The sequence below is a fragment of the Apteryx mantelli genome, chromosome 1 (assembly GCF_036417845.1).
Source record: "Apteryx mantelli isolate bAptMan1 chromosome 1, bAptMan1.hap1, whole genome shotgun sequence".
NCBI classification, from domain to species: domain Eukaryota; kingdom Metazoa; phylum Chordata; class Aves; order Apterygiformes; family Apterygidae; genus Apteryx; species Apteryx mantelli.
This window is the reverse complement of record NC_089978.1, coordinates 218,841,811-218,863,805: the sequence shown is the minus strand read 5'-3', so window position 1 is coordinate 218,863,805 and position 21,995 is coordinate 218,841,811. Positions and strand designations below refer to the sequence as shown.

Sequence of the window (21,995 nt, the reverse complement as noted above, 5' to 3'; positions counted from 1 at the left end):
CAAAAAAAAGGAAGAACATACATTAATTTTATTAATAGAGAGAATATGCCTTTAAACAGGCTAATACCTAGAAAAGCCCATGACAAATAGACCATAGGTCTTAAAGACTAACAAAAGAGAAACTGAAATGGATTCCTCTCCGCAGCTCCTCTTGGAATGCAATACCAGTCACAGGAACCAAAAGAAAGATAGTCTGGTTTAGCAATGGAAATTTTCAGGATAGATATACAGCCAGTTCTGAAAGAATCATTCTCTATTACTATAGATACACACAAGGCAATCAAATCCATACGCGTGTAATTAAGATTTGAGAAAGACAAATTAAGAATATTTAGTATTTTGGCTATTATGCATTATTAGTCTTTACTGAGACCTTAGCTTGTACCCTGTTTGGTGCAAGATTTATAGATTAGAAAGACTTCTGAGAGAACAGAACTTTTGTTTAGTCCATCACTTATAAAGGAAGATATATTTCAGCTACAAAATCAAGGAAATGTTTTGTACGAGGATAAAGTAAAGTAACCTATCCAAGGCCACAAAAGCAAGTAAGTGAAAGAGTAACAGATTGAAGTCAGTATTCCAAGTCCATCTTTAGAGCATGTTACCCTTAAACCCACAGCCTCTCCAACCACTGACAGCAGAGCAAGTTCATTTGCTTCTCAGTCACATTGAGAGAAGTAGGTGAAGTCTCTGGACTCAGGAAGGATATAAGGAAGGAGAAGTCTCTGTTCTGACATGGAGAGGTGACTAAGCTGCTTCCATTCTAGAAACAGAACTACCTCGTCTCAAATGCTAAAAATACTTCACTTTTAGACTACATTAAAACGCAACACAATGTCAAGTCCAAGAAGAACAAGCCACTGAAGACTTCCAGAGTTTTGAAAAACTCCTTTAAAACCCACAAACCAGTTCTATTATGACGGTAACGGCCATTTTTAAGCCAATACCAATTAAAGAGCAGAGTTAGAAGTGCGAATAGAAAATGGGAATAGTCCCTGACCCTTACCTACCATCAGGATAGTGGGCATCACCATGGAAAGGTTACCCTGGTTCATTAACTTTAATTACCCTTCCTCCTGGACTCAGGGCTCCCAGTGTTCCCTGCAAAGAGCAGGTCCCTTTGTGCACATAAATTCTCACAGCTCACAAAACCCACATTACCACAACAGCTTCATTGATAGCTGAGGAAAATAAAAGATTTGGCACTGGCTAAGTATCCTATTGGGTTCTTGCCAAAGTGTCATGCCTGCCTGTAAAGGCTTTGTCTGAGATGAAATTTAATAGCAAACCTGAATGAATCTGATGAAAACTCAGATTTAAAAAGTTACCTAAATCAAGCTGACAGAATTAAACTGCATGTAAGTCCTCAAAAAGAGGCAGAACCATACAGTTAGTGTGAATCGCATCCCTAGAGTCTCAGAAGAACAACGACAACCCAAGTGTACATGAAGAGCGTGCCAAATTTATTTTAAATGTTGGTACAGCACTGTGGTCTAGGTGAGAGATAAAACTCCATCATTATCCAGACCTAGAAAGACTAACACTTTCTCAATCTTTCATCATTTATTACAGAACTATATACATATCTTTCTATGAAGTTCCTTTAAAAATACAGAAACTTTTCTCAACATATAAATGCATTAGTTGCCAATAAGGTCAAAGAAAACATCTTTTTCATAGTTCTTGTAAAGTTTGCAATTGTTCTCTCCCATGGTTTAGGTAAAATTATTACTCAGTTCCACAGCCAGATTCGCACCTTCTGCTCTATTTTTCAATCTAGACTTTTGGGGGAAGGGCCGTTTTTCACCCTGCAAGCAAAGCTTCAAGCGCAACAGGCTCCGGGGTCCACGACTCTGGCAGTCTCCAACATTGATGCAACACCTAGACAACCTATCAGTAAACAATATGCTCTAAGGCGGCAGCAGACAGAGGGAACGGACTCCCAACTTCCAGGCAGCAAGAGTGGGAAGCTTAAGGGGACACAGTAGCCTCACGTCAATATAATTATTTCTACTTTAGTAGAAACAGAGAACTCAAAACAGAGGCAGGGCACCCCTCCTCAACAGAGGGAGGGATTTTTCCTTTGTATCTGAGCAATACATAACACGGGAATATTGATATTGCTTTACTAAAGCAACCCCCCATTCTGCTTTAGGGACAGACTGGAAGAATTTTCAATTCTACCTGCAGGGCAACAAGAAAAACATAAAAGCAGTTACATTTTCCTCAAAGCTTTCACCAGTTACATTTCGGAAATCAAATTTCTCCCCCAGCATCTTATCTTCACCTCCACTATGTTTATTTTTGAATATGAATTCAACATTTTAAATATATTCTATGAATATTTCTAAACTGCTTGCTCAGTCAAAAATGTTTCTATAATGTCTAAACTCTTTTCTTCCCTTACTGTCCAAAAGGCTAGAAGATGCCAGAGCGCTCCTCAAAGTATTAGAGAGCATACACAGAAAAGAAAAATATTTCTTGTCAACCTCAGTCTAGATTGGGATATGTTCTCAAAACCATTTTTTCCTTCCTCCTGTTAACTCCATCCTCTCTGCATGGTGAAGTCCTTGTTGGGATTCAGCACAGTGAGTCTTCCTCATCATCAGAATGTAGCACAGTAAACTTGTAACGCCAGGCTGATAAAGGATGTTTGATCTCCTGGAGCATCCCTGCGGAAGTTATCTTCCGATGTAACATTGGCAAAATGGATACGCTCCAACCCTAGTGATATATTTAACCAAACGATTCAGTCAAATAGTAATTTCATGTCTCTGCTAGAACAATTCTCCACAGAATATGAAATAATTTAAGATCTAGAAGACTTTTGGAAGCCATCTGGTCCAACAGCCCTCCCCACCAACCTCTCACAGTAGGGATAACTTTAAGAGACAGACCACACTGCTCAGAAACATACTCTGTTAAGCTTTGAATATCTCCAAGGATGGAGAATTCAGATTCTTCTGGACCCTTGTTCCAATGACTGACTGCCTTCATTACCATTTCTTTTTCGTCATACCTAACTGGAATTTCCTTTGCTGCAATTTGTGCTCATTGCCCCTCATCTTTTCCCTGTGCCCCTCCAGGAAGAGCCTGGCTCCACCTTCTCCACACCTCTCACTAGTTAGCTGTAGAAAGCAGTAAGAGCTCCTCTTGGCCTTTCCTAATAAACCCAGCTCCCCGAGCATCTCCTTATACATCATATGCTCCAACCCTCTACCATCTTGGTGGTCCTCCGCTGGGACTCACTTTAGTTCATCACCATCCTTATTGTAGTGGCGAGCTGAAACTGGACACAATACTCCAGATGTGGTCTCAACAAGCACCAAATAGAAGGAAATCACTTCCCTTAACCTGCTGGCTGTACTTTAGCTAACACAGCCCAAAATGAGGTTGACCATCATCACGAGGACACACTGCTGGCTCACATTCAGCTAACTGTCCAGTGCCTGCAAATCTGTTCTCCTTCCAGTCAGTCCCCCAGCCTACACAGTAATTACATCCCAGGTTCAGGGCTCTGCATTTGTCTTGGCTGAACTTCACACAGCTTCTGTCAGTTCACTCCTCCAGTCTCTCAGGGTCCTGGCAACTCACAGCCCTATCCTCCAGTTTATGAACCATTCCCCCAGCTTGGTATCATCTACAAACTTGCTGGAGGTACATTTGAGTTAGGATTCAGACTCCCAAATAACTTCAGGAGAAAAAATAAAAACAACTCCTGCAGATAAAAGCGAACCCCCAACTCTTTAAAAGTCACACAAGGAAACAGGGCTCACTCTTTGCATAACAATCCACAGCTGCAAACTGCTCAGCCTCTTCCACAGCCTAAAACACACAGGAGCATGACCAGGTCAAGATCTCCTCTCTCCCAACAAGTTCCCAACCACTACACAACAGCTCTGCTTCCTCTTGTACTCCTCCTCCTGCGCAAGTTCTGTACTCTTCACAGAGCAGAGACACAGCTTCAAAAGGTCCTACCTGCTAGTGGTCTCACCTAGTAAGGGGAACGTCCAGATTCAGAGTCCCTCCACCAGCCTAAGAAGGCCTTTCTCTCAGAAGCAGAAAATCTAGGTGTAAAAGATCTAAAAAGTCTTCTGTGAAAGGACAGCATCTTCTGTAGTAACTACATTTTTAAGTTATCTCCAAGCTGAAGTTTGCACTTTGCGAAGAGCACTCAGAGCACAACTACAAAGTCAGACCTCACATTTGCTTGAAGCATCACACCACTCAGTTTCCGAATCACAATTCGACACAGATGGCGGCTAAATGCAAAGTTGCTCAGACTGGGACTGTTCTCGGTAGGCACATAACGCAGATACAATGTCTTCCTCTCAAACATGAAGGCACCGTAAGGTTGAATAACCTCCAGGATTCAGCAGCTGTTTGCATTTTGGAGGCCTAAAAGCCATCTGTGTTTTGTTTCAGAGATCTCTTCATCTTGTACACAAGTCCTATCCTTGAATAAAATATCTTAGGGATAGAAATGTTTTCCTCAGGCAAAACAGTATCTTTCTTCATGTCTACGCTGCTTTCACTCACTCCATCTTTTTCATCTTTCTATGTCTCCTCTCAGCCAACCGCACCATCTCCCCTGTGCCCACTGCTTTGATCTCCCATTTCTCTCAGACGACAAAGTCTGAAAGCTATCTAATACAACGAATTAAGTAGAATGCCTTGCCACAGAAGGAGATGCAAAATAACGCGCCTCCAAAATTACAGTTTATTTTCACTTCAGTACTTCAGTAAGTGAACAGGGGTAACACACTTTGGTAAAGACCATTTCACTAATATTTTCCTTCTGAAAATATTTCACTTGCCATACATAGCTAAGAAATGCAGACAAAAGCCATAACGGTTGCTCAGCCATTACTTCTAACAGATTCATCATAAAATTTCAGATTTTATTTAAATGAAATAAAGATGAACCTTCAAACAATTAGGAGATATCACATAAGACTTTTTTTTTTTTTAATAGGATAACTCCTGTGCAGGTTTGTTGTTTTCTTTGCAAATTCTTTAAAAAAAGTAACCAAAATAAATTAAATGGCTTTCTGGACTACATTATCTCTTTCATAGAAAATTGTATCTGTTCTATAAGAGCAAACACCAATTCCACCATGTCTATGGAATAATAAACCTCCAAAACACAGTAAGCATATTCTTCTAAAATACAGAGGTTATTCCTTAAAACTTGAATTTGGCAGTCTGATTACCCATTCCCACCTTCTTCCAGAAAACTGTGGTGTTTCAAAACATGTCATATCTGAATTACAGAAAGGCCTGAGAGAACATAATGAAAAATATATTCGTTAAGATACCAGTGCTAGATGCCTACATCCTCTTCCAAAACTGCATTAAGGCAATCATTCTATCAGAGTTCCACGTACCTGGGAACAAAGTATTAAATACAAGTCCGCACTTCACTGCTTGGATATTTCACCAGGACCTACACAAATACATAAGTAGTATAGTTTTTCATGACTGATGTTTAGAGCACTTAATGTCCTCAGGAAGTTTTTGAGTTGTTTTCACTTTTGGCAGTTTGGAGTTTTGTTTTTTGTTGTGTTTCTGTGGGGTTTTTTGTTTTGTTTTTTTTAATCCATGCTTTTTTGTTAGGACTACCCAAATACTTCTCTTCCCTCCTCCTAAAAGAGGGCAGAAAACATTCTTGCTTCCATGCAGAAAGCTACATAAAATATTTTCACCTTGCAGGAAAAGGGGGAAATAATCTATGCATTTGATTTTCATTTAGAGTCTAGAGCTTTAAAGTACACAACAGTGGTATCCCGACTGGATACCAAGAAAGCCTCTTAATAAATATCTCTATACATGCACAGTAAAAACAACTTCCTAAATTCTGCAACCCAATGGTCATTCCAGCTGGAACATTAATATGATTAAAAAACAGGGGAGACATTTTGAGAACTAGTAATTCCCAAATTTTTGATTTGGGAAGATCTCAAGCATTTGGGGATATAAAACTGAGAATGTAGCCTATACCTTCACTTCAATACACGTAAGTATTCCAACGTTCATAAAGAACACTACACTTATTCTAAATCAACTGCAGCAACTGTTAAGAGCATGAACATGATCAGATGGAAATGAGCTACAACACAAGTCGCTGTTTGCCAAAGATGCCATAATTGTTCTTCTGGTTACTCTAAACTTCTAAACCCTCATTAGAAGACAAGACATGCTAAGAGCTAGCTTGAACCAAGTTAAACTATGCTGTATCTGAAGCTCAGAGCATAAACAGAGCCAGTGACTCAGCTCACTCTCCGTAATTTGATAACTAGTTCAGCTACTTACCAACCCATAACCTCTCTTCTGACACTAAACGCATGCATCCAGCAGGCTTAGCACTATTGCAGAATTTAGTAAAAATGAACTTATCTTTTTGTAACTAGTAATAACTGGTTAATATTTACTGGAAGTTAATCAAAAAGCAGAACCGCTTATAATTACATCCACGGCAGGTCTGGACATAAATATTATAATCTGCTTCCAACACCTATTCTATGTGATATGAAACTTCTCCATACCTCCAATTTTGGAGTTTTATTTCTTCTCTAGAAGATTAAAGTTGAGGAAAACATTCATTTTTTGAGAAGGACTTCACCCTCTCAAATAAGGGATGCAAAATGAACTAGTTTTTCTTCAGCTTCTAAAGACTTCTGAGAAAACAAGAAGCGTGTGGGTAAAGAGAGGAGGCTGCCTTTGAGGAAAAGTGTACGCTGCTGTTCCTTTTTTCCATTAACACCAGATTTGCGCAAGGCTAGCCAGGGAGACTAGCTCCAATCTGTAAAACACATCCTCACATAACCGGCCAAATTCCTAGTCTCGTTAAATGATACCTATACTCGAAAGGAAAATTCAAGCAGTCAGCAACAGCAAGTTTTTAAGAACACAAACAGTTCGAGGAACTGCCCTGGCTGGTTCATAAGCCAAATTAAATAGCAAGAACAAATCTCAAAAATACATGGGCTTTTACAGGCCTCAGTGAGCCTGGAAGCAAGACTATGTGCAACTTTCCAAATACTCTACAGCAAAACCTTCCTTCAGGTTATCCTGCCGCCAGTGGATAACTCCGCAGCAAGAAAGAGCTGATGCGACAGAGGGAAATCCAGCTCTCAGAATATGCCTCTACGTCTGTAGGTATGCTCCAGTCCGTTTTTTGCAAGGAGAAAATGGTGCTTTTTACTGCTTTGTTGAAAGCAGTGAACTTAAGTGAAAACTTAAGTCAGAGATAATCACCCTACTAGGACTTCAGAAAACCAACAGGAATGGAAATGAAGACTCGCACCACCATGAATATATTACTCTCAGCAAGTCCAAAGGAATCTCATTTCAAAGTTGAGAAGCCTCCGATCTCTCCAGCATACCTGTGAAACACCCGGTCTTTCTACTTATGCTCCGAGGCCACTAGGGTGCGTTTCACAGCTTCTTTTGTACACAAACACCAGCAATCCTACATCAGCGTTTTATTCTAACGCATCTCAAAATTCTTCCATTAAAAAAAAAGTTTACTTTCACATACAACATAACTTGGGAGCTTTCTCTAGAGTAATAACTTCACTCTGAGCAAAGGCCAAAGACTAACTTCTACTGTTGCATTTTTGCTTGTTCACTATGACTTAGCAAATTACCCTTAAACGTACTATCCTGTCACATGCTTCAGTCCTGGTCCATATGACCACAAGAGACATGGCCACCTTAGTTTTTCCTAACTCCCTCAATGTCGTCATATATTCTGTGCTACGCAGCCCAGATTTTGTTTCTCCTTTCCTGCTAGAAATTCTATTACCCTTAGAAATCATTTGCTTAAGGAAAGATATCAGCAGGGAAGCATAACAGGACAGTTATCTGAGTAAGGAACGAAGGACGACAGAAATCTGACACACAAAAGCAAGACAAAGCTACAGAAAATCCTGGAGAATAATCCTGGAAAAGCTGGAGAAAATCCTGTTACTTATACCCCCCTTTCCTTTCCTCTGTGGGCTCTTTAGAAGAGAGGCTGAACCATTCGTTAAAATGCTGTAGAAAACATTTTTGCAAAAAGAGTCAAATAAATTATACTTAAATACAGCTTGTCACAGAGTTATTGTGAAAGTTAGAAGCCACTCCAGCCAAAATACAAGGAATGTTTTAACACATCAGGTCTATTGCTTGAATGCTATTCCAAAGCGCAGAGCATGTAGCAGATAAGGAAAATAATTGTCTGTAATTTCTCTTCTCTAGTCTAAGGACCTGCTCAAAAAAAATCAATGGGAGGGACAAAAAAAATTTTTAAACAATTGTTCTTGGTCTCATAGTAGCCAAACAAGGAGACTGAGGCCTAAAAGGAGAACTAATAGAAAAGAAGGAGGTGGAAAAAGCAGTTGGAGCATAATTCCTGATAGAGAAAGCAGAATATTTAATTCAGCTCTATTAAAAAGTAGGGTTTTTTTACCTCAAGACATTCTATGAAGAAAGAACACACTTGCAAATTTAACTATGTTATATGTTCATTAAGGAATTTGGCAACTACTACTCACCTGTCTGAACATCTATAACCATCTGATGGCCGCCTCTCATCCCTGGTCGGCTGTCTTCCCCATCACCTTTAAAGAAAGGGAAAGGGGAGAGTTTTGCATTATACGAGATTTTAAACCAAAGAAAGATACAATCCCATTTGTAGCCTAAATACTATATAGAAGCCGCCAACTTAAGAGCTCACCATTCTTTAAGATATTAACAAAACACCTTCTCTCCCTAATATTCTTATTTTATCTACGCATTATAAAACTGCACAGCTTTATATTGAATTATTTTGAAAGATATTATAGATAGCTAGAGTGAATGCAGTATTATACTGCTATTCTGAGAGACCTGTAAAGGAAGAGTTCCTGAAACATCTAGGTCAGCTCAAATGTTGACCATTTGCGTGATCTTTGCCTCTCTCCAATACTGGACACACAGACACTCTTTAGTTCCCCTCTCCATCTCTCCCCACTTTCAGAATTGCCTGAAGGCAGAAGAGCCAAAAAGGATACTCAAATGACACAGCAACCTACCCACAGGATAGAAGCAAAGAGCTAACGGTATAGACATAGCACAGCTAACATTGCACCAATTACTCTCGTGTATAAGGGGAATTCCAACTATCCAATTAAAACAGCTTCCCAACCACTTTAGATTTCTTAAAGCATTCAGGACAGGACTCATCCATGCAAAGCGACATTAGAAAGGCAACGCTCGTTCTGTTGGGAGAGGAGTCTGCTTGTACTCATAGATGACACTTCCCAAGAGGTTTTGGGTATGGTACTCCACACATTCAGCAATTTTCACCTTGAATCCCAGACATGCTGTATGACTGTAATTTTTGTACTTTGTAGTCAAGGCTGTTGTTATGGGATTCCTTTAAGGTAGAAAGTATTGGAAAAAGATTCTGTAGTGTGGATGCACTATATGATAGACCAAGATAACATAGTTACTTGTCATTCTTAGCTGTAAAGTTCCAGATTTAAGCTTATTCCATGCATTAAATCCAGTCATACAGGTAACTGCTCTTAGTTTCAACTTAGACCTGAGATTTGTTATTGAACTGATTAGCTATGCTTGAAGTTACAGCTAATGTTCCTGTGAAGCATTCCTTACTCAACTAGAGATCAATCTGCATTTCACTATCTTTGAAGACGAATGCAAATTTTTCACTGACAATACCATCCCCTAGAAAAATTGTCCTACAGGAGGCTTTCTTGCATCAGTTTCTTGCTTTATGTCCACAAAGCAGCATCATAACACTAGCAGTAGAAGGGCTGTATCTTAAGAAATAGCCTTACCTTTGGTGCTTTTGGGGATAATCTGCCCCCAGCGAGGTTTGTATTCTTGTTGACTGATGTACTGATTGAATAAGCCATCTGCAAAACAAAAATTTTGCTCTGTAAAATGTTTATACTTCCATTATGGCAAACCCACTCTTAAAGCGGGTTATTTCAGTCTAACTCAATCCTGTATGCTTCTCCAGAGCTTTCATTTTAAATAAATTCTCTATATATGTCAGTTAGTTTGTTCAACTTGCTAATGAACTAAATGTGTGAGCACTAAAATAAAAAGAATACTCATTACTAGATCAATCAAGAATTACTCTGTTTGCCTGCCAGGTCATGCCAATTGTCTATAAATCCCTAGTGTGGTGTATTTAATTAAGAATGGAATCCCTCCTCCTTATTTAAGCCAAAGAATAAAGTTGCCAGTGCATGTAAAATTCAACCATTTTACTACATGTTAAGTTAAAACTAGGTCAGACAGTATCTCTAGAGCTTCATCTAAGAAGAAAAGGGAAGAAAGGCAGATTGTTCAAGTGCTACGATACGGAAGAACCAAGCACTGGATGAAAAACAAAATAATCGTTTACATTCTCCTCAGAGTTAAGCAAGAAGAGAAACAGAAGAAACACAGTATTAGGTCACTGACCAGATATGCCAACTGCAGCATTTCTGTAAGTAAGAAGCATTAACTCCAGCACTCTGCCCAAGTTCCTTGCGTGCCTTCCTAGCTTCCTCTGTATACCTACCACATTTAATCGGTTCAGCATCAAGAAGTTAATTCCTAGTTCTAATCAACAGATGTTATCAGTCTATCACACAAATGTCAATTTTTTGAAGAAGGAATTCACACTCTCCTCGACTGCCCACCAGTCGGGAAGGAATTTAGCAAGTGCTCTTTACAAATGTCTCCTCAAATTACCACTTCACTTTTTGCAGGCATAACAAACTGTTGGACTACTAAGGTCCAGTCTCTCAACCGTTGCTTCCCCATAGCACTCACCTGCCTATATCCCACCCATTACCCTGCCATCTCATGCAGTAAGCTCTTTACCATAATTTTGTGTTTGGCGTTTGTGCGGTGCCTGAAAAAAAAATGGGAGTTCAGACATCCACTTTACATCACTAGTGCTGTGATGATAACTAAAACAGCCAGATTCAGAATTGCAACGTGACAGACAGATTTTTATTAAAATAGTACATTGCACATACACTGTTCAGTCCAATGTAGGATGCATTCAGCAGTCCTCAATCACGTAATGCTTACACAGCTTTTTTAGTAGAACGGCACCTGGCAAACTTGCTCAGGAATCAGTTTTATGTTCTCCATCAGAGGAATGAAAAATGAAATTGTTACGTTATATTAAATACTTTTTACTTCTCCCAACCCCAGTAATAGCAGCTTTGAGGTAAGAATTTAACAGATTATGAACACCTCTGTTCATACAAAATCCCTTGGTTGGCATCCAGACAGAAAAAGAATATTCCTTACTGCACACGTCCCAGTTTATCTACAAAAGCTAAAAAAATTGTTACACGTGACACAGAAAACGTTCAGAGCAGATTTTAAAGCATTTCCTGGTGTCTTGTAGTTTGTCATGACTAAAATCCAGGCTTTAATTAAAACCTAAGTCAGCAAGAACTTCCTGGGAGAAGATGAATACTCTATTTAGTGACAGGCTAATAGGGAAATAAGGGCACTGAAGAGCTCCTTAAAGGTGCTGAATTGGGTCCTAAAATACAGAACTGCTTCCAAACTTCACAAATTCAGCTCTGCAAGTTTTGCAAATTCAATATTCTGCGAAAGCAGGACAGATTTTACTTTCTACTATCTTAGTGCCAAAAACATCAGCTCTATCCAAGCATTAGTTAATTGAGGAAAGCCAAAAGTTTGTTCTAAGTACGTAGAAAAAGTGGTTTATTTTGGTTTCTTAAGACTACGGTTCTTAGATCAGGCTTCTTCAGCATTTATAAATCTGGGACAAGACTTTGAGTGAATTTTGGCTTTAAACTCGAGATTTCATGAATTCTGATTCAGAAATGCCAACTTCAAACAGAACAAATATATGCATTGTAAGAAATCCCATACTGACTCAGGCAGATTTTTCTAACCACAAACCTAGATAGAAATCCAGCCTTTTGGATATCGTTAGAGTGCTTGGTCAAGACAGAATGCAAAACAGTATTTATCCTTATGGCAGCCAATAGATAATTGGACATAAATAGCTCAAGAGGATGAATTACACCACATATGATCTGAAAGGGTGATTTAACCTCTCTCCCATACTCAACACCCACAGGCTGCACTTGTCAAGATAGGACACTTCTCCCCTACTGTGCCTTCAGCTTCTTTTAATAAGGCTTCTTGTCTTCCATGGGACATTGGTTTGGAAAGCGTCCAGCTTGCTTCCCAGAAATGTTTCTTTCTGCTGGGAGCAGTTCCACATTCATTCTACTCGCACTACAAACCAGCAGCAGCTCATTTTGGAAGCTGAATCATCACCTGCCTGACACTAAGGGGGAAAGGAAAGGGGGGGTGAGGGGGGAAGAGAGGATTTCTAGGTGGATTCTGTACCTGATGCCAGACCTATTCTACTGCACTGCTTGTGTTTCTTGCCAGGACTGCACTGCTGACCGAAACCTGCCTGAAGAGTCTCCAAAGCTTCTGCAAGACACTGAAGATCAGATCTAGGCCTGCTCAGGTTTAAGTCAGCTGTTTCCAATGAATCAGTAGTTTAAAATGCATTTTGAATCCACTGCAGAGAAAAATATTAAGAGCAAATTTTTAAAGGAAGTCTTTTTCTCAGCCCCTGAGGCTCTCATTTCAATGTTCATGTTTACACTTTAAAATTACGGCCAAAGATGGTACTTTTATTTTGTACTATTTTCAAGTCCTTCACAGAAAGCTGTGACGCATTTTGGATGTAACAACATCAAGTTCACAATGGTTAAAGCTTAGTAAATTCCACCTAACTGATAACTCAAGGCTTTATTTTGTCAACCAATTACAGGTTAGAGAGAAAGGATTAATACAAACATTGAGGACAAAAATATTTAACTTGCTGAAGCTGACCATGAACAACTAGAAAGTCATATTAAGTTTCTTTTTACACAACACAAATCTCTAGATAGAATTACTAAAATCTACTCGTTTTACTGCCAATGGCAAGAAAAACTTTGGAGTGATATTTAGTCCACAATTTCTGTAGGGTTTTGACATTTTTTTTTGAACCAAAAAAAGCAAACAAAAAACCTGAAACAGACTGAGTTTTTGTAGTCACAAAAATCCTTCCAAACAAAATCTGAAGCAGAAAACAAAGGTGACCCCAGATGAAAGCCCAGCCATTACTGGAGAATTTCCTCAAGACTGAGGAGTAGAGGGGGAACACATGGAATTTTCCAGCCTCAAAGCTGTAATATCCTCTCTCACATTCTTCTCTTAATCAGAGGAAAAATGAAACACGATACTAGATTTGCTCTTAACTCCCTACAAGATATGCTTCTTCTGTGCAAGCCCTATCATCTACTTATCAAAGGTTTTAGACCCCTATTAAGTCTCTCCCCTGCATATATCCCTACTACAGGGCAAGCAAGGCAGTACCCATACTTTCTCAGAACTGAACTCAAAAACCACTGAAAGTTAAACTAAGCTATAAATGTCCATCTGGAATTTCCAGGAGGATGTAGCTGTTCTTCTCTCATCCCAAACTTCTGAAGACCTTTGAGCACTGCAGGCTGTGCATCACAACTTCCCATTCGTCATATGGGGCTCACTCGTCAACAGATAATCACATGTCACATCCTGACATGAAAACGGCCCGGAGGAACACCTCGGTGCCTGGGACACACCAATACCTAACAAAACTAGCAGAACTTCAATCCATTTCAAGCAGCTCTGCATATCTACACTGGTTGCGCATGGTTTCACTAAGTAATTTGCGCTCTGCATATCCTCTGTAGGAATATTAAGCAGATTTTCCTACAATAATATAGGCTGTCTGAAAGCTATAGGAATGAATCCAAATGTGAAGCATTTGAACTAAGTCTGCGAACCAGCTGAGATTTAGGGAACCTTTTATTTTTGAGAGGAAGTCAGGCAGCTGCCAGAGTTTCCATTTGCCCGTTTTCTAAACGTAATGCACAAGTCAAAAGAATCTGCGGGAAAAGTGTGGCTGCCTGCCACTAAGTTCTCAAAAGAAATCATCTGGTGACGTGAGGTGGAAGACAGTGTTCATCATTAGCAATGCAAAAGAACAAAAGTTTAGCTCTGCTAGCACTAATTCTTGACCACCTACTCTTTTTCTATATGACTAAGACTATGGAAATAGCCTGCAAGAGGTATATCACATTTCACATTTTCAATACCTATCACTGCAAATATTAGCCTCTACAGAAGAAATTTTATGCTGAACAGACGGAGCAGCATCTCTGTCAACCTCATTTCACTTTTGCTTGTTCCTTCAAGGCTATGAACTGTCAGATCAGTGCAAGGTCAGAAGTCCACATATTCGTGTCCAGGCTATTACAGAACAGTTCACTCTGAACAATTTTAAGAATAATTGAGATATACAGATCCTTAAATTAACTCCACACTTCAACAACACGACACTGAACACACAGGACTAAAGTTACTCTGTTTTTATTTGAGAAGACAACACACCAGATAGGAGTTCAGTCATAAGAACACTCAAGCCTTAGGGATTCAGTAGCGAGTTATGGAGACTTCACAACAAAGCCACCAAGAAAGTAAAACGCTGGGTGCACATGAGCCTTTCAGGCAAAGGGGCTTGAGACATGCAGAACAGAGCAAGGACAGGACTGAGCAAACAGTAGCCATACTATAGGAAAAAAGGTAGAAGACTGAAAACATCTATTCCCATGCTGCTAAGAAGAATGCAGCTGTTAAGGACCAGCTAAGTTCAATTCCTCAACCTTCTATAGTCAACTTGTAAAACTACGGACAAACTATTCAAGCTGCAGTTTCAGTTCTTTCGTGGCGACCAGAAGAGGTTGTCTTATCCTCCCCACCTCATGCTAGTCTGATCAGAAGAACAAGCTTCAAGTCAGATCTTGGTATCTTGGCCCTGACCTGGTTTACAATGTGGCAGCACAAGCTCCACTGCCAGCAAGAGAGAGGCAACGTGACGCACTGTCCTGGGTAAGGACAGGACTGACCCAAGTAGTAAAAGCTCATGGGTCTGTCAGGTTATGGCAAATATGAAGCACAGCCTCAGTGCCTCAGGGCAGGTAGCACTTCTCTCAGAAGGGTGTTGGGAGGTGATGGAGCTTTAAATGGGTACAAAAGCTGAAGACAGGATGTAGAATTGCAGAAGGACAGGGTGGGGGAGAAGGAAGGTTAATGCATTCAAAGGCAAGCAAAATCATTAAGGATAAGCAACGGAGCAATGGAAGATGCACAGACTGACATTCAACTTGGGCTAGCTAGGTGTTGGATTAAAAGGAAACAGCATAAACATGCTCATACATATTATTCTGGCCCTCAGAAGCAGTGACAAAACAACAGAAGAGTCTTCAAGTAACATGAAGTTATCCATACAACGCTTGCTTTTGTATTTGCCCCAACAAAAAAGGAGGACCAATAAAACACTATTAAGTACAGTATTTCTGTAGTTTGCTTAAACGATCCTGAGTTCTCCAGCCTCCAAAGAGAGACGTGATTACACTTCAGGAATCAGGATTATTCACTTCCAACCTGACAAGAAGGAAGTGTAGTCTTGTTAGTCAATACAGCAGAGGAGCTAGGGTTTTCTATCATGCCAGCCTTTGCCAGTACTTCCACTCCTGGAAAAGTTGAACACTGCAGACAGCAACTCCACTCTCAAAGTATGAGGTGCAGAAGCACCACCTCAGCTCAGGTGAAGTCCCAGAAGAAAATAGGTGACTAGAATAAACTCAGTGTGTTAAATATTAAAAGGTTTAACAAAAAACAAAAAAAAAACCCACACATAACAGCTTAAAAAAATGTGACCATATACATTCACTTAATTACTGCTTAAGGAAAAAACTCTATTTTTGAGGGAATTAATTTGGTGCATACTAGATCTCTTGCTTGATGCTAGTGAAATTCCATTCAAGAAAAAGCGTGTACTATTGCTTGCAATGAAGTGGAAAGAGGACAGCCTGTAGGCAGTGACAGATTAAGCCACAGCCAAGGCAGCAGACTGATGCACTGGCAAAATCATCAGCATCAGCATGTAACACCCCTCTGGCCCTCAGCAGCAGCTGCAGATCCTGCCTCGCTTTGGGGGGGGACCACGCGCCCCCTCAGGCACTCCTGCCTCCTGAGCAACGCTGCAGCAACACCGATAATCGGCCACAGCTCCCTGCCGCTTCCTCCCTCCTGAACCCAAGGGCACGCGAGGGCTGCAGGAGGAGAAAGCTGCCAGTTGCACAACGCCCCTGCGTTGCAGGAAGCTGTTTACGCTCCCTTCCCAGCCAGCAACACGACGTTGTCTCAGGAGGGCAGGCAGCGCTCCGAAGAGCGAGGATGAACGCGGGCAATCGCTCCAGCTCAACGCTCGTGGCTGCTCAGGGAGGTCAGCGCAGGGCAGAGCAAAGCTGTTCTGCCTGCAGAGCCGAGAACCTTGAGCCAAAGCGCATGGAAAGAGATGCTCGCTGCTGTTTTTGACGACCTGTTGCAACAAACTCCCCAACACAGAGGCTCAGTTGAACAGCTTCCTCAAAGAGACGCCGATTTTCAAGGAAGACAAACTTTAAAATTAAAGCTATCGTTTCTATCATATCCTAGGAATCAATTCCAACGTCAGTGATACAAACCACGCTGATGTTGTCCAGAAGGTATGCTGGCATCTGTGCAAAAGGTATTACAAAAGTGACAAATCAGACCAGAATAAAAAAAGTAATAAAAAAAAAGCAAACATACATGCACACACACTACTCTCTGGTGCCAGGCATCCATTAAATTCACCTGCTAAGTCACTAACTCCACTGAAATCGGAGACACAAGATTCTCTTCCTAGGCCAGTACAAGCTTCTCATGAAATGCAATTGCGCGTAGTCAAAAAGCACTACACCCAGAGCCAAGAGAACCTCTATTTTTACCAAATCTGTGGTCCAAAACCACTACACAGGTTTCAGAAGACACTCCAGTGCTTGGCTCAGTTGTTTTTATACTTCCTATCAATAGGATGGGCTCCATCTCCCTCATGTTAAGATTTGAGAGTTGCTCATATGCAGTGCTTTTAAGTTGAAATGTTCCAAATAATAATAATAATAATAATAATAATAATAACAACAATAGCAGTTACAGTGAAACTGGCTGCCAACGTCCTAATCTGGAAGTGAAGAAAGCCTCTGCTCCCATTCGCCCTGACTCCCTCTAAGCCATCCTCGAAAGATTATTTTTCCCACAGGCAAAAGCAGCATTCTCTTAAATGCAACTGAAAACTTGTTTCTGCTGACATACCAACTAGGTGGGTGTTAAAACAAGCACTAACCAGAAATCATGATACAGGTATTTACTAAGAACGCACAAGGTCTAGACTTCTCTGCTCCCCTTGCTTTCATCACTAGTGATGCTTTTGACAGTGTTAGGCCCACCTTCAGCTTGCTAGCCACTTAAATGAAGAATTTATCTTAAGCCACTTTTGTTTAGTGCACTGTATCGTCAGCTCTGAGGGAAAGAAGGGCTCCAAAAGTAGCAGTGATAAGAGCTTTCACAACTGACTTTTTATCTCTCCTTATGCACATACTCACAAGTCCAAAAGCTGATGGGACAGCACACTATATATGAAGTAGCTGCTTACAGCATATGGACTAGCCAATTCTAGCACTATGTACGTGGACATTTAAATAAGCTTCCCCCATCCCACCCCAACCCCCAAAGATAACAGACCACCTCCGATTCTCTTACCATTCACAGCTTTTTCTATCAGCTCTTCGCAAGCATCGAAGTCTCCCTTCAGGACTAGTTTGTCATGCAGGTCTGTCAACATAGGGTGCTCCAGAGCAATCTTGGTTTTCTTCTGCAGCGATTCAAAAGCTTCAGTGTAGTTGTGCTGACGAAAATGCTTTAGGCAAAGGCGAATGGCTTCCTGTTCACGGTACTACTGGAACACAAGAAAACCTATGAGACATGTAGATTTTTCTTTTACTAGCATTGTTGGGAACTACCCATGAACCTGCCTGGAGACACAAAAACAAAAAAAGGATCTCTTATACGTACTGCACATAAATTGCTCACGAGCTTACAGAGGAATGCTACAGGAAAGAAATCAGAAGCTATGCAAGTATTTACTTTCCAACAGTATGGAAATTATACAGCTTGATATTACCCAATTTAATAAACACACAGAAAGAGATCGCACAGTGTCCCAGATCTCTAAAGCAACCGCTATTCTTTCCCCATCTGGTTGGTCCTGCTGTTTCTGAGGCCTACACGAAACACAGAAGCAGGAAAGAGCCTTCTCTGCCAGTGTTACATAATTTGATTGTATGACTCTTACATAACAAAATAATTTAGAAGAGTAAGTAGGTCACAGCTTTTCTAGAAGCAGAAGAAAAAACATTAGAATAGGAACACTCGTAATGACCATCGCTGCTTTAATGGAAAGGCAGAACGTATGGCTAGCCACGAATCCTGAAGTTCACAAGGATCTCAAATCCACGACAGTAAGTATGGGCACGCATGCCAGAATTTTACCTTCAAAACATTTCCACACACCTCGCAGTCGAACCCCGCTTCCATGCTACAGAATAGCCAAAGTTGTCTATGTCCCACTCCACTGTAGGAAAGAGTGAGGAAAGCTAGAGAAACCCAAGCTGGATCAAAAATAAAGGCACGGAAACATGACAAAAAGAGTACCTTCTGCATAAAAACTACAGCTCGTGCTGTTATCCTACCAAATGATCCACTGCATATTAAGAGATGCTAACAACTCGCGTAAGGAATACAGGTTTTTCTGAAGTTCATAAGTAACTTGGACCTTCAGAACCATGTATTTTAAACAGAACCTCCATTTCTAAATTAAAAAAGTCTCCTCTTGAATTCCATCTTAAACACATATCATATACTCCGGTTAAAAAAAAAATCCAACTTAAGCATCTACAAGACTCATCAAGCTACAGATAAGAGGTTTTCTTTTTAAATGGATGCCAACTGCTGAAAGTGAAGTTTATGATAGTCTAATAAATGAACACAACTTTTCCAAAAACCTGGAACAGACACTAACATTAAACACAAGTTAGTGCTCTTGAAATAATGACTAAATAGCAAGAATTTCATAAGCTGAAATAGCTAAAGAGAAACACAGCCACGTGCAATATTTTTAGTTCTTAATCCACCAGTATTTCACAGCTGCAAAGAGCCAGAGCTATGCATTTTTTGAAAATCAGTTCCCAGCCCACACAAAAAAGGCCAAGGACATGGAGTGATAAAAATGAAAGACTGACAACAGAATACCAGAGCTAAAACACGGCTTTACAGCACAACTGGAAAAACCTCATGGTTTTTCTTTTTTTCCCTTTCAAAGAGATACCTAATACACTGTCTTTAAACAAATGTTCGCTTACATCACTCAAGTCCAAAACCACATTAGACTCTCAACTGCTCAGAGGGATAGCAAGCAAAAGGATGGCTGCACACCAGTAATAACCAACTTCTGCACATTCAGCTCCTCTAGTTTAGCCATGAGACAAAATCCAGACTTCGCATAAAACATCTAATGCCTGTTGGATGCAAGTTGGCCACTCTTTATGCGATATCAAGATTCATATTTAAGTGACACCACTGTAATACCACTAAAGCTAAATGTAAAATTCTTAAGGCAGTAAGGTGGGTAAAAAAGTAAATAAAAGGCTCTGTTTTACATGCTGTCACACAGGTTTAAAGAGACAACAATCCAAAGAACGGTTTTGATTTGAAGCTGTAAATAATCACTTTGGTTCAAAAAACGTAACAAGAGCATGAGACTAAAATACTAACATTACCAAACGTAGGAGTCGAATTAGAAATATTTTACTGCTGATTATCAAAAACAAGAAGTGATAACCATAGATAAAATGCCACTTCTTAGTTGACAAAATTCTCACACTGCAGGAAAACCAAGCAGTAAGGCTTTCAGGAGGCAGGAGCAACAAGGACAGGTTCAAATGGACAGTAAGGGGGAAGCAGTTAAGAAGAAATCGAGGATTGTGCCTGCTAATTCAAGTCCTTACCTGGTACCCCCAAGCCCACCCCCTTAAGGGAGGTGGTTTTCGATTAAAACACACAACAGAAAGGAAGGGTAGCTGAGCAGACTACAGGAAAGGCAGTCAGTGTGTAATAACCTCCTCCTTGTCTGATGTCTCGGGGAGTAGAGAAGAATTACTGGATGCAAGTTAGACATGGTTTTAGGTCAAAACAGCAAGGATCTGCTGTGCATACAGGACAGCGTACTGTAAGCAGCTGCTTGAAGTCCAGTAGCTGTACATCAAGGCTGTGCACACATGCTCCAGCTCCCCAGTGCCCTCACATTCTCCAGTTTCAAAATTCATGGTCTTTGAGACTTCCAAGAACAGGCGTGAAAACATCCACAGCCTCTCAAAGAATTAGAAGAAACTCAGATCGACCTTTCTGCATCCCCCCAAATATGGGTCAGCACGCACCCAGCTATACAGCTCTGGCAACAGCGGCCTCTCAGGACTGTGGGAAAGGAGAATATCAATGACATATGTACTGATCACCAAAAACTTGGGCACTGCAAGGATCAGTCGCCAAACAATTGTGACCAAGGCTCTGCCTTGCTGCTTTAGGGCTCCAAGCTTTAGAAGAACAATGCTGGCACCCTTGAAGAAGCCGTTCTAACCGTCACTAGATACACGTTAGCCATGAAGCGCTGATTGCACAGGATATGACAGAACAAGACAGACTGACATCATCATCATATGGCTCTTGATTGAAGAAAAAAAAAAACCACTAACTTCCTAGCTGTAGCAACTGATTTCAAAAAAAAAAGTGCCAGAAGCACCACCATGTGCAAAGTCAGCAGGAAGGAGCACAGAATGTCCCAATTCCATTACTTGAGCTCATGCTTTACACGAGACCAACTGACAAGTCACACATTCAACAGCCTCATGATTAAGTCTGCAAATACCATCAGCAGCCTGGACTTTCAGACTTGGACATCTGTAATCAGAAGACTAAAGCACGTTGACACTGCTTTAAACATAGAATAAGTAGCTACAGCCAACTTCCACTGTGACCATTACTGCTGCTTTTTAATCCCTGCCAAAGAAGCCTGTGAGCTTGGTACAAACCTGTATGAGCTTGAGAACATGGCCACAGGGTTTCTTTACCCCACTGACAGTTTAATGCAGTTGGCAGCACCATAAACTGATGAGGGAGGCCTCAGTACTACCATGCCCAGACTTTATTCCCTTTTGACTTTTTCCTACTGTAAGCAGAGATATGCTACTCCACTGCTTAATTTTATTCAGCTGGGAAGGATGTCTCTTCTCTGTAACGCAACATGAATTTCATGAATCGTTGCAAAAGAACTATGCGTAAAGAGCAGCAACAAAATTAACTTTGGTTGTGAACATGCACTTCTCTCCCACAGGAGGGGCATCTGTTGTACTCAATAAGTAGTTTCTACAAATAGTGTTTAGAACCCTTTGAACTTTCTGTCCAAAGTGACAGATGGCATAAATCATCTCATCTCTCAACCTAGAAGTGCCAGCTCCCTTCTCTACTGCAGAATATTCAACAGAAAGATAGTAAGACGGAAACATCAGAAGCACAAGGAGCTGCAGTAGGTAGGACATTATTGTGGGTTCTCTTTAAACAAGAGGCAAAAGGTCCTTTTTATACCCTGTAACAAACAGCATATAACCCAGAAAGGTTCACATACAGATCTGCAGCAAGACTGGTATGGTTAAAAAAAACAACACTACTAATTAAAAGGCATGAAGAGGTAGAAATAAAAGTCAAGTCTCTATTTAGACTCATTTCCTTTCCAATACAAATGTTATAAAATAACTTTGTCCCCTTTGACTCAGTGCTCCTTTCTTATTGGTATGTTTCTTCCTTGGGATGTCTACTTAGGAGTTTTTACAGAACCTGCAGATACAATTCAAAAAGATTAAATTAAAGTCAGCAATGTGGTTTGAGTTTTAACTATGTGTTTGTTGTTTTAATAGCTGATATTCAAGGAATGAAAAGGTCAT

At 40.5% G+C, this 21,995-nt stretch overlaps 1 protein-coding gene across 2 annotated transcripts in view; it reads right to left on the bottom strand.

Moving 5' to 3' along the window:
• MKLN1 (muskelin 1) overlaps positions 1-21,995 on the bottom strand; it is a 100,729-nt gene that overhangs the window by 45,104 nt on the left and 33,630 nt on the right. For both annotated transcript variants that reach the window (XM_067317516.1, XM_067317517.1), the window contains exons 6-8: positions 17,704-17,896; positions 9,825-9,902; positions 8,538-8,603 (exon numbers count right to left, since the gene is read on the bottom strand). In XM_067317516.1, coding sequence (XP_067173617.1) covers positions 8,538-8,603; positions 9,825-9,902; positions 17,704-17,896 — 337 coding nt within the window. The remainder of the gene's footprint in view (positions 1-8,537; positions 8,604-9,824; positions 9,903-17,703; positions 17,897-21,995) is intronic.